This window comes from Sinocyclocheilus rhinocerous, unplaced genomic scaffold, assembly GCF_001515625.1.
Source record: "Sinocyclocheilus rhinocerous isolate Xijiao unplaced genomic scaffold, SAMN03320098_v1.1 scaffold85, whole genome shotgun sequence".
Taxonomy (NCBI): Eukaryota; Metazoa; Chordata; class Actinopteri; order Cypriniformes; family Cyprinidae; genus Sinocyclocheilus; species Sinocyclocheilus rhinocerous.
In genome coordinates this window covers 833,270-846,694 of record NW_015649998.1, presented here as the reverse complement: position 1 = coordinate 846,694, position 13,425 = coordinate 833,270, and the positions used below count along the sequence as shown (strand labels likewise).

At 37.1% G+C, this 13,425-nt stretch overlaps 1 protein-coding gene across 2 annotated transcripts in view; it reads right to left on the bottom strand.

The window, feature by feature from the left end:
• Positions 1-4,739: 4,739 nt before the first annotated feature.
• The window catches only part of LOC107711069 (protein OS-9-like), a 20,246-nt gene continuing 11,560 nt past the window's right edge, over positions 4,740-13,425 (bottom strand). The window contains exons 7-15 of one of the 2 annotated variants that reach the window (XM_016515985.1): positions 12,003-12,164; positions 11,456-11,565; positions 10,279-10,321; positions 10,057-10,148; positions 9,581-9,817; positions 9,263-9,491; positions 7,693-7,923; positions 6,925-7,034; positions 4,740-5,980 (exon numbers count right to left, since the gene is read on the bottom strand). In XM_016515985.1, the coding sequence (XP_016371471.1) occupies positions 5,843-5,980; positions 6,925-7,034; positions 7,693-7,923; positions 9,263-9,491; positions 9,581-9,817; positions 10,057-10,148; positions 10,279-10,321; positions 11,456-11,565; positions 12,003-12,164 (1,352 nt within the window). In that variant the 3' untranslated portion in view covers positions 4,740-5,842. The remainder of the gene's footprint in view (positions 5,981-6,924; positions 7,035-7,692; positions 7,924-9,262; positions 9,492-9,580; positions 9,818-10,056; positions 10,149-10,278; positions 10,322-11,455; positions 11,566-12,002; positions 12,165-13,425) is intronic. The other variant, XM_016515986.1, reaches the window with a different exon arrangement.

Here is a 13,425-nt window from a genome sequence, read left to right as displayed (position 1 = left end):
GCAACGGTGTGCAACGGGGTTTGAGATGCGTTTTCTCTTGTTTGGTGGTAACCGTTTACAATTATTTAGATGCGTGTTTAAGTTTCAGCCCCTTTTAAGGTGATTTTTGATTCTTTGATGATTCTCAAAGGTTGTGGTTAAGTGATGTGAAATACTGCCAATCTTTTCTTTCCTCTCTCTTTTTCTTACTTTGCTTCATTCTGTATGTGTTTTGCTTAGTTAGTTATATGTTATATATAGTTTCATTTATTAAATCCCTTATATTCACAACTGATTGTCTCTGTTTGCTGCTCACAATTCGAAGTCAATGAATGTGTGAACCCTTGCTACATTTTGCTAAATTACTGCTAGCACTGCACAAAGAAGGACAGATTATTCTTCCTTGGCCAGGAAAATAATCTTTCTTTGAATTGATAAATGATTATTTTGTCTGCTCGGTGGACGGACAGATCAAGTAATGGTAATATTGATTCTGCTACAGTTAATTCAAAGATCTAATCTAAATATTTATTATGAATCATAACCAGTTATAATTCGTCATAAATATTTCCCTTTTTGAGTTGAAAAACCCTACAAAGAACACAAAGAATGGCCTTCTCAGCTGCCATAGTTGCAACTCTTGCGTCATCAGAACAGTGTGTTCAACGCACCACTGTTTCCGTTTAAAAAACGTTTTGCGCCGTTTTTGTCGGGGCTGAACGCAGCCCTGATCTGTAGTCGATACAACAACATGTGACATAATGAATACGTCTATTTGACCTTTTCTTATTAGACAAACACCAATTTGGGAGGATGTAAGTTTCCTGCATATTCCTTGTACCTACTCTGATTCTTAATTTTTTTCACACTTTCCTTTACTTCTTTACTACTACTTCTCCCTTCTTCTGCTTTTTTTCTTTTCTTGTAATCCGCAGATATCGTTATTTTTTTAGCTTTTCTTCTGACTTTCCCTACTTCATCTATTAGATACAATACTTTGGAACACTTTTCACTTGTTATAAATTATTGACCTAAATAATGCTTCTTTTAAAATGTATCTCTGATATAGGCATTTACTCAACTCCCTGGATCTCACTGCAGCAAGCTTTTCATTTGAAAGCTGTCAGAAACGGGGGTATATTTTGTAATGATTGTATATTAACTTTTATTTATATGAATATACTAGCTGTTGTTATATTATATATTAACAATACAGTTGTGACCAGAATGAAAAGGCGTTTTGTCACAATGCTCAGAAGACACGATGTGAGCTTGTAATTTGAATGTGTGAGACTTCAAGGTTATTTAACATTGTTTAAACCTATGAATTATTATTTTTATTGTAGACCACAGGATATCGTAAATTTTATTGTTCAGTCATCGCTCCCACGCATGCATTTTTAACAGGTTTCTGAGAAACATTTCTTTAGTAGTACCAAAATGTACAGTTGTGCATCTCGTGGTGACCTTTGAAAACCCAAAGCTGTTGTAAGCGATTTTTCTGAGCCGCTGAAAATTTGACCAACAATTACCCAGCGTTCCATTGTTTGGACAAACAAGTAGTTTTGTTTAGTCTAGTTTTGATGTACTCTGCTTGACTGAAACCTTATTCAAAACTGAAAAAGTATTCAGACTCTTTGCTCAGTATTTAGTAGAAGCACCCTTTTGTCCCAATAAGACTCATGGCTGTATTAGATCAAATGGGTGCTTCTACTAAATACTGAGCATTTTTCAGTTTTTCTTTTTTAATAAATTTGCAAAAATGTCAACAATTCTGTGTTTTTCTGTCAATATGGGGTGCTGTGTGTACATTAATGAGGAAAAAAAATTAACTTAAATGATTTTAGCAAATGGCTGCAATATAACAAAGAGTGAAAAATTTAAGGGGGTCTGAATACTTTCCGTACCCACTGTATGCGGACTGATATCTAACGTTTTTTTTAATTTTTATTCTTTTCACATTTAGAGTTTATTCAATAGAAATTGAATAAAACGTCAACAATAAAAACAGCTAGCTAGTTTAACTGATTATCTTAAAAGTCCGTAGATATTGCTATTATTTAATACGGCTGTTAACACGTTCTCCGACAAGCGGAAGCGATGAGACCTGTTTTCCGGGTTTGGTCAGGTGATGTTCGACATATACCCTATATGGGGGTGGGGTCCCCCTCAGGGTAGAAATAGCGGTCGGGGGGCACACAGACCGGTGTACCGACGAAACATGCTACCTATCAGATTGTGTTACCAAACATATATTTGCATTGTTTTAAGGGTAAGTTTAGGGTAAGGGTAGGTGTGGACGTGTAGGTTTAGTGTAGGGGTAACAGGTATGGACATTAAAAAAAGCCTCAAACCACATGAATAAAATGCTGGTAGCACAATCTGATAGGTAGCATTTTTCGCTATTGATTTGTGCTACCTATCTTTTTAATGGGAGGTAGCACAATCTGATAGGTAGCATTTTTCGCTATTGATTTGTGCTACCTATCTTTTTAATGGGAGGTAGCACAATCTGATAGGTAGCATTTTTCGCTATTGATTTGTGCTACCTATCTTTTTAATGGGAGGTAGCACAATCTGATAGGTAGCATTTTTCGCTATTGATTTGTGCTACCTATCTTTTTAATGGGAGGTAGCACAATCTGATAGGTAGCATTTTTCGCTATTGATTTGTGCTACCTATCTTTTTAATGGGAGGTAGCACAATCTGATAGGTAGCATTTTTCGCTATTGATTTGTGCTACCTATCTTTTTAATGGGAGGTAGCACAATCTGAGCGGGGTAGCACAAATCGCCAGAACACCAGACCGAAAGGGCACGTGTCGGCAATTAAAGGAGCAGGGGCTTGAAACCACAACTAGTGAACTGGCAAATTACAGACCCATTTCAAATCTTCCGTTTATGTCTAAAATTTTAGAAAAAGTTGTGTCTGCTCAATTGTGCTCCTTCTTGCAAAAAATGATCTCTATGAAGAATTTAAGTCAGCACTGTAAAAAATGAGTTTGGTGTTTGTGTGAATGACACTGTGCACCTTCTATATATGTTATTATTTAAAAGCTGCTTGTGATGGGCTTTGGTTCATCATGTGACTTTCTCATCACCACCTGCATTTGGTGGTTATCAGTGTATTACAAAGGTACAAAACAGATTTTAGTACTTCAATAGGTTGGTATATAATAAAATTTTATCAGTTAATGAAATTACGGTATTTAACTGTAAATTTAAGTTAAAACCGTAAAACCTAAAACGTTGCTACCGTATTTTTTACGGTAAAATTCCGGCAACCACAGCTGCCGGTTTTCTACCGTAAATTTTACGGATTTTTTTTACAGTGAGGTTTTAGGCCCCACCATAGCACAGAAACTGCACTTGTTAAAATTACAAATGACTTGCTTCTTGCGTCAGACCAAGGCTGCATCTCATTTCTGGTTTTACTTGATCTTAGTGCTGTGTTCAACACTAAAGATCATGACATACTCATAGATCGATTACAAAACTATACGGACATTCAAGGGCAGGCTTTAATATGGTTTAGATCCTACCGGTCCGATCGCTACCACTTTGTTTATTTAAACGAGTCATCTCAGTTATCACCAGTAAAGTATGGAGTGCCACAAGGATCTGTCCTAGGTCCTCTGCTATTTTCAATATACATGTTGCCCCTTGGTAATATTATTAGAAAATACGGGATTAGTTTCCACTGTTAAGCTGATGATACTCAACTATATATCTCAACAAGACCAGATGAAACTACTAAATTATCTAAGCTAACAGAGTGCGTTAAAAATGTAAAAGATTGGATGACCAATAATTTTCTCCTATTAAATTCGGATAAGACAGAGATATTACTTATTAGACCAAAAAACAGTACACAGAATCTCGTGGATTACAATTTGCAACTAGACGGATGTACAGTTACTTCCTCTACAGTCAAAAATCTGGGTGTTATATCAGATAGCAACTTGTATTTTGAAAATCATATTTCCCATGTTACAAAAACAGCATTCTTCCATCTTAGAAACATTGCCAAGTTACGAAATATGTTACCTGTTTCTGATGCAGAAAAGCTAGTTCGTGCATTCATGACCTCTAGACTGGACTATTGTAATGCACTGCTAGGTGGTTGTCCTGCATCTTCAATAAACAAGCTACAGGTAGTCCAAAATGCAGCGACTAGAGTCTTTACCAGGTCAAGAAAATATGATCATATTACCTCAATTTTATAGTCTCTGCACTGGCTACCCATTAAGTTCTGTATCAGTTACAAAATATTATTACTTACCTATAAGGCCCTTAATGGTTTAGCTCCTGCATATCTAACTAGTCTTCTACCACGCTACAATCCATCATGCTCCCTAAGGTCGCAAAACTCTGGACTTTTGGTAGTACCATACAGAACTACCACATTTTGCTATAAGTTTGATTGCATCATATAATAATTGCTGTTAATAGTGTTCATCGTCTGTTTGATTACGTCATTAACTGATTTTTACCGTACATTTCTGCCATATGTACATCAACTTGACATAGTCACCACTGATAAGCTACTACTAAATATATTGTAGAAACTTCATTTCCTATAAAGCTGCGTTGCAACGATTTGTATCGTGAAAAGCGCTATACAAATAAACTTGAATTGAACTGAACAAGTAGTCCCGCCCGGGCGCAAAACGTATGCCAACAGGTTCTGATTGGCTAACACGCATGGCCCGCTGTCATTCTTTTTCTTCCTTTATTTTACTGTTTTCCAAATACAGGGGCTCTCACAGAGATAGTGCGATGACATCTCAAGACGTATTTTATTGGTATCTGTTTTTTATTTTTTTGATAAATTGCTTACTGCAGCTTTAACCACTCAATCCCTCACAAAAGGGCAAGTGTGCTTACATTATAAAACAGAAACTGAAAGTATGCCTTAAATTATCACAAATTATAACAAATCAAATGCTGTAGCAACATTATTTGCAACTGACTAAAGTATGATGATCATTCAAAACATTTACATCAAAAAGAGCCCTTGTCTGCTGGCGACATGAAAGCACTGGCTAAATGCAGTAGATTCCAAATGTTTGGCAACAGTTTACATCCAGGTTTTAAACTAACTTTGCATCTTATAACTGGGCTGTCTGCACAAACAAACTTGTCCAAAAAGATAAATTGAGACAAAACTGAAGCAGTACACTAAATTATTTGCTTAGGCCAGGGTCAGGCTCAGGATTTGTTGGAGAAAGTAGCTTTAGACGTTTCCCACAGTTGTGAACCTGTGGCCAAACAATATTTGCAAAACAAAACATATGAATTATGTGCCAGAAGAAAATAGTGGCAGGACACTGCTTCTATTTGCATTACATTGGCTAATCTTTCATTCAACTTGCATCGTCAAGCTCTACCGCCATACTGTGGCTATCAAAGGCATCCATTGAATCCAGATTTTCTGACATTCCAAGACAAACAAAATCAATGTTTGATCAAGGATGAGTAAATGTTAGTTCAGACTGTCTTTGCAAAACAAACTTTGACATGCATACTAACTGATATTTTGTCTGCATGTAAGAGAGAAGAAAGATCTGTCACAGCCTGTCACACACAGACAAAGAGCAACACAACTGAAATGTGTGTATTTGTATATTTGTTTAAAAAATCCAAGATTGAAATCAAGCAAGATATAAACCATTCACAGATGCTCATACAGGATAATCAGAATTCACGACAGTGGACTGAACCCCTCACAGGGCTCACATGACTTAAACGGTCTGAGAGAGCAGTTTGGTTGCGATGCATGAGACGACCAGGCAGGTTATAGTTCAGAGAACGCTGGCTGCCCTTCTTGAGGTTAACAGTGCTTGAGAGAAGAGGAAAAGGCTCAAAAGTCTGCTTCATCAGAATCACTGTTTCCTGTGGACTGGCTCTCTTCCTGTTTTTCTCCCCAGACAAATTTGTAGTTATTCTCCAACTCTTGCTGTCTCTTCTGCTCTTTATACACTTCTTCCGTACCTCCTGTCTGCACACAAAAGAGTAAACACCAATTTATTTACCTGTTGAATCAGTGTAAGAACGAGGACATTTTTCCTTAACAGACACTGAAATGACCAGTATATAGGGTGTTTATATTATAAGGGTCACATCACACATTCTTTAACTATTTAAACTCACAATAATAAAATTTTTTGCTTCTTAAATAGTAGTCATAAGGTCATTTCCTCCTTTTCTTTGCCCTGTTTTTTGCCACTTTCCCTTTAATATTTGCCTTTAAATGCCACCTTCTAATATTTAAATGTGAACAATGGGTTTTCTGTTGGATCCAGTATAAAATTCTGTACAAAGCAAACTGTTCACAAAACAATCCATGCTGAAATCTGCAGTTTGTAATATTGGATTCTTAAGAAAATATGCAAAAATTTCAGGTGCTAACAGCTAAAAACAGCACAAGGTTTGACCAACTTTCCCACATTTTACTGTTATTATTAACTGTTAAGGTGTGGTCAGGTGTGAAATTTCACAGGCGATATTCAGTCATTTAAATAGAAATCTGCAAAAAACAATTCCCTGAATTTACTGCATTGACCATTAGAAAGCTGCTTGTTTTGAAAGTTACTTCTGTGTGAGCTGTGCTTCATGCATTGCCACACCATTTACAATGGACCTTCTTACCCTCCAAATTTTACTGAAATGTCACAAATGTGACCACATGATAAATGGTATCTATGAAGCGTTCTCTTTAGTACCTCACTGTGACCAGGTGGTCTTGAGGCAAGTTTTGGAATACCGAAGAGGTCTCACTGATGGGTAAATGTGAGCATGTCACGTTTTTTTTTATAGTGCAATGAACTCTTATCTTAAAAGATGAAGAAAATTTGATTCTACGTATATGACTGCTTTAGTGAACTTGCAGGTAGGTGTTGCTTTTTACATGTTGCAGGTATAGTTGTGTGTATAGGTTCATACCAGAAGGTTGATGAGAAGCTCTCTAAATGATTTTGTATCCTCTTCAGTGAGCCACTGATCTCCCGCTTCCTCAGCTGTTTTACGGGTTAAAATCTTCACCTCAATCTTTCCTGAAAAACAGTCCCAGAAATCCTTAGTCAACACCCAAGTACATTAACATAACTATATTGTTAGTCTAACAATAGACAGAATAACAAAATGATTATTTTTCATTCCCATACACACACAGTTGGTAGAAGAAATAAGTAGTGACAGAAATGATGCAGGCAGAGATGGTAATAAAGGCTGTGGAATGTAGGAAGGACAAACGAAATGCTGTCATACTCCTAAATTTTCACATTCTATCAGCCTAAACATCATCTCTACTCCAAAACCAGCAAAACTGGAGCAACAGCCACCACCCTCTACTGACAAATGTGAGTGCACACAAATCCTATAATGTTGTTTTCTTTCAAAGCCATTCTTAAGGCTGAAAAAGACCTCCTCCACCTTTCTCTGCAGTCACGCAATCCAGCATCAAGGGAAAAACAAAATCACTGGCATCTAAAAGAATTGTGAAACACTTATGTCTAGATGTGTTTTAGTGGAATAGAGTCAAAGTGAAGAACAGTTATGCTTATTTGAGGAAACAAGTTACTCAGAGCAAAGCCCGGGCAGAAGAATAATTTAAGATTTCAGGATGAAATATAAAGTCTTCGCTCCACTCACAAAGACACACACACAGGGAAATAAGAATACTTAGGTGTGTGTTAGTGTGTTCTGGCCTACCTTTGGCCTTGATGCCGGCTCTCTCTAGCTGCTCTTTGACCACTTCCTGAATCTGCTGCCACTGGGGGTCGCCCTCGCCCAGTTCCTTCACCTTCACACCCCCCTCATCATCATCATCATCATCATCATCATCATTGTTGCCCCCGGTAACCGCTCCTGCAGCCACACCTCCGCCCACCTTATACTTAGTCACCCTGACTTTTACCTGCTCGCCATTGCTGCCCGCTTGGGCTTGGGTGATGAGAGACAGAGGGAAGGGGAGGTTACCGGCAGAGACGGCGGAAAATTCCTCCTCCCTATTTTACGTATTATAGTCTCTCTCTAACATCAATGGCACAACAGTATGACACTGTGTAGTATTAGTGTAAGTGGTGACAATGATTTAGTATACAGATAAAGCATACAGTGGCCCCACAAAGTATTTGGACCATAGTTTGTTGAAAATAAATTAATGCAAGAGTTCAAAAGGTTGGTGTCAGTTTTTTTTTACGCAAGGATACATTCAATTGTCAAAAGTGACGGTAAAAAAATTCTAATTTTACAAAAGATTTCTATTTCAAACATATGCTGTTCTTTTGAACTCTCCATTAATCAAAGAAACCTGAAAAAATGTATTACAAAAATGTTTAAACAATTTTTAACATTGAAAATAATTCGAAATGTTTCTTGAGAGCCAAATCAGCATATTAGAATGATTTGTGACCCAGGACCACAAAACCAGTCATAAGTAGCATGGGTATATTTGTAGCAATAGCCAACATGATCAATTTTTCTTTTACGCCAAAAATCATTAGGATATTAAGTAAAGATCATGTTCCATGAAGATATTTTGTAAATTTCCTACTGTCAATATATCAAAACTTAATTTTTGATCAGTAATATGCATTGCTAAGGACTTAATTTGGACAACTTTAAAGGTGATTTTCTCAATATTTAGATTTTTTTGCACCCTCAGATTCCAGATTTTCAAATAGTTGTATCTCGCCCAAATATTGTCCCTATCCTAACAAAACATACAGTATATCAATGGAAAGCTTATTTATTCAGATGATGTATAAATCTCAATTTCAAATTGAGAATTTCAAATTTCAATTTTTTTTTAATTATAATATCATTTCATAACATTACTTTTTTTTTTACTGTATTTTATCTAATAAATTTAGGTTTGGTGAGCATAAAATACTTCCTTCAAAAACATTTTTTTAAAAAATCTTACAAACCCTGAATTTTTGTATATTAATGTTATCATTAAAAATTAAGATAAAAATATTTGCAGTCTATAATTTGTCTTTGGGAGCAGTTAAAGGTTAAAATGGAGTAAAGTGAAAAGGTCTAGCATCATTTGTTTTCAGATTATTACTTTTCAGGGCCACTGTATAATGCATATATATCCATCATACACACATTTATAGACATTATACTATATATGTATAGTATAATATGCTCAGAAGCAGGTTCTGTGAATGCCTGGGGTGCAAAGACGGAAGTTACAAGCAATTTAATGAGCCATTCATTCTACCATCTGTTCATTCATGCACCTGTTCACTCAGCATCCGTTCTGTATATTTACCTGGTGTTTTGGGAACCAGGTTTGGGCTGCCAGGAGAAGGGCCTCCCTCTGTCTTATGCTGTGAGTGTGTGTTTTTATGCATGTCTGTATTTGTTTCTGTTTCACTCTCATGTCCGGTCTTGTCTTCAAGACGGTCCAAAAGTTTCCCCAGCGTGTTCTCTAGAGTTTGCGTAGCCTGAGTGCGATCAAACTCGCCCTTAAGACCTTCGTTCTCTAACTCCTGCTGAGCCTGGGAGATAAAACACAATAGAATTTATTCACTGCCAAGTTTTCTGGCTGATTTTTACATGGGCAGGCTGTAACAGTAATAACTCGTACTTCCTCTATGATGTTTTCGAACTCTTTCTGCATCTCTTCTTTTATCTCTTCTATCTTGGAGGAGGGAACGGACAGATCTGCCATTTCATCCTCAAACTCCTGCAGCAATCTTTCATCCTCATCCCCTTCCTCTACCTCCCTTCCTGCTGCCCTCTCCTCTCTTTTCTCCTCCTCCTCCTGCTCCTCTCTCTTCTGAGATGACTGTTGGCTCTCTTTTTCCAGTTCGGCTTTCCTGTTCTGAACATAGAGCATATAAATTAATGGTCAATCGATATGTGTTTTCAATGGGTGAGTGGCTTTTTACTTGACACAGTATCTTCGAAACACTTTATGGCAGGATATTCTGAAAAACTGCAAGACATTATGCAATGACCATAGGCGATTTTGTAATTTTTGCCAATATTCTCCAGACGGCAAGATGTTGGCTGACAAATCAGCTTCTGTGAAAGCCTGTGCACAGATTCAAAAATACTTACTTTTTGGTTGCTTTCTCTGAGATGTTGTACAAATTTCATGAGGTCTGCAGGGTCTGTGATGATTTTAAAATTAAATTTTTCCTCTCCAAATACTAAAGAGAAAAAGAAAGATGAACAAAAAATGAAGAAAGTGCACTGTTTAAATTTAGGACAACTTGATTGATGCTATAATCGTAAATAGACTTAAACAAGGTCTATTTAAACTTCGATTAATTGTCTTACTGTCATTTTCATGTAATTGGCTGTCCTGAGGCTCCTCAGGGTTCTGTAAGATAGTTGTAATCCATGGTTATGATCAGTGCCCCCTCAAAAGGTTCATTAAACAAGCGTAAAGGCAAAAGAATTATGGTTTATATTATAGATTGAAGATATGCTTTAAATTATGCTGCACCTCTGAGTAGAGCTACACGATTAATCGTTAAAAGATTGCGATCTCGATTCAGACAACCAAATGATCTCATTTCTAAATGACAACGATTCTCCCGTGTCTATTAAACCTTTGACAAAGTCTTACCGGATCATTCAAATCTGCGTTCGCACTGCCGCTGACAGAGAGAGAGCAGTTACCATGTTTGGTTAAGAAACAGCTTCACAAACAGTCTTTTCAAACTACTACACAGTATTATTTCTGTCATACAGTCATTCATATTATCACAGAAATACTGGGATGAAAGCTTATAATTCAGATATAAACATTGATGTCTATGGTAGCGGACCAAAATAGAGCAAATCCACGTTTGAAACTAACTGCCACATAACGTTTGTGTCGATTGCATTGTTTCGCCACTAGGTGGCGAAAAGTGACTTAAAAACTGTATAATAGGTTGTTTGCAATCACGTGATTCTGATGACGCGCGAAATGCAGCTGGAGGGCAGGAAGTGATTTTTCTCCATAGAAATCATTAGCAGAAGCTCAAAATGCCAGTGTTTTGCGTTGTTTATGGATGCTCAAATCGGACAAACCGAGAAACCACAAGGAGCTGTTATCGTGTACAAAAATGTGTTGCTCATAAGGTTGGAAAATTCAAGAATTTGACTGAAAAACGCTGGAAAAAGTGGCTTGTAAACCTGCGTCTGCGGTCGGGAGGAACGAAGCCGGGTAATGCTCGTGTGTGCAAATGGTTAATATAAGATAATAATATATAAAAATATTAATAAAGAAATATATAAATAGATACAGGGTCAGGGTGACACTTGATCTCTATTTGAGACAAAAAAAAATCGTGATTCTCAATTTATACAGAATCGTGCAGCTCTAGTCCTGTGTTTTGTTTTGTTTTTGTACTTGAGTGCAATAAATTTTGGTTGAAAAAATGAGAATCGTGTAAGAGAATCGTGATCTCAATTCCCATGGAGAAAAATCGTGATTCACATTTTAGCAAGAATCGTGCAGCCCTACCTCTGAGTCAGGTGTGCTTGACTCTGTGCTTGCTGGTTTGGCAACTCCATCCCAGAAGTCCTTGTCCTCAGGCTCTTCACTCACTGAGCCCACCTCAGCTACTTCACCCTCTGTTAACACAGAAACATACACACACAAATGCCATACTGTTTGAATGCTGCACCGAAGCTGCTAACAAAACAAAGAGAGAAATCTAAAAAAAAAAATAGAGAAAGTAAAACCAAGACCAAAAAAGACTAACCTGCAGAAAATATAAATGTGTAATATAAATGAACAGTAATGTTAACGTTAATATTATATATATAAATATTTACAAACAAGCATACACATTAACTGTTTTATTAAAAGACGAGGATTTGAAAATAAACACTGTAATAGTCTTACAAACGTACAAACAAGACCTGAAAGCGCATGGCATCACTTCTCACCACCTCAATGTCACATTTACACAGCGCCACACAATGTATTCATTTGTAACTGCATGATTTAGGCTAGAGAGTCAGAGAGATTGTGGTTGGATAAACAAATCAAATCATTGCATGCTGACCTTTTGTTTCTGACTCTGAAAGTGGAGGCTCATCTGAATGGACTGCAGGGTTCTCATCTGTTTTGTCATCCTGCAATCCCTTGTTCTTGTCATCCTTGGACAGAATTTCATCTAGGTTCTTGAGCTCCTCCGAGATCTGCTCCACTTTACGTTTAGTGTCAGCTGAGTACAGAGAAAGAAGGAGAGATAGAAAGAGAAAATGTCAATGAGCTAAAAAGAATGCATCAATTAGTAGTAGGCTATGCGTCAGTTTTCATGTATGCTTCTGTGTTGTTGTCTGCGTCGACGTGCAGAACACATGCAAACCGCTAGTCTGCAGTGTCCACAGGCATGTTGCTGGTGTAACCCGCAGTAGCACGGCAAAAGCCGAAGAAGAAGCGGCGTGACGGCGGCAAATAAATATCAAATCATTAAATCACTACAAAACGGAGACAACAACGGAACAGGAGAAGATGGTATTCTTTCAATCTCAACAAGGACTTGTATAACGGCAGATCAACATTGGTTGTTGCGGACAACTACTGATGTATAATGCTATGTAGTATAATAAATGATAAGACACTTGTTCTTTGCTTTGTTTTATTTTATAAAAGAAGGTGTAACATTAAAATATATTAAAGTGCACATAAACACACACAAAACTCAAGTACATATGGATGGAGGGGTTCTAGCAGACCAGTGAGGTGCAGAGGTGCACGTCAGGCTACGGCGTAGGGTGTGCGTCTATGCGTAGGCTACAGCGTAGGTTCGATGCAGAAGTATAAATTGGGCTTAATGATAGAGCTGCCTAATCTAATCAATCAAATGTAATCTAATTAATTAGTTATGGAAAAAATAACGTGATAAGATAACAGAGATCATAAGAACTTAATATTGTGTTATATTTTAGACACAATATTGTCTGTTTTTGCTCAGTTTTGCTAAAGCAAATATTATCTTTTTAAAGCCACAGCAGAATTCTTGCGCTTCTCCCAGCATTATTTCTGAATGAATCCGCATTATGAACGAATCAGGTGAACTAATGATTCAATGGCTCATTCATAAAGAGAGCCATTTACTTAAAACCTGAATGAATCAGCCGTTTGAACGAATCTAATGAATGAATCAATGAATGAACAAATGACTCAATGACATTTACTGCCACCTACTGGCAGTATTAGTTTCTTATTTAGAGTACCTTTTATTTCATTAAAGGGGTCATATGATGCGATTTCAAGTTTTCCTTTCTCTTTGGAGTGTTACAAGCTGATTGTGCATAGATAAGATCCCTGAAGTTGCAAAGACTAAAGTCTCAAAACCAAAGAGATATTCTTTATCAAAGTTAAGACTCTGCCACGCCCCCCTAAAACGGCTCATTCTAACACGCCCCCACATATCTACCACACTATATGGAAATATTTGCATAATGCCACCCAAATGTTCA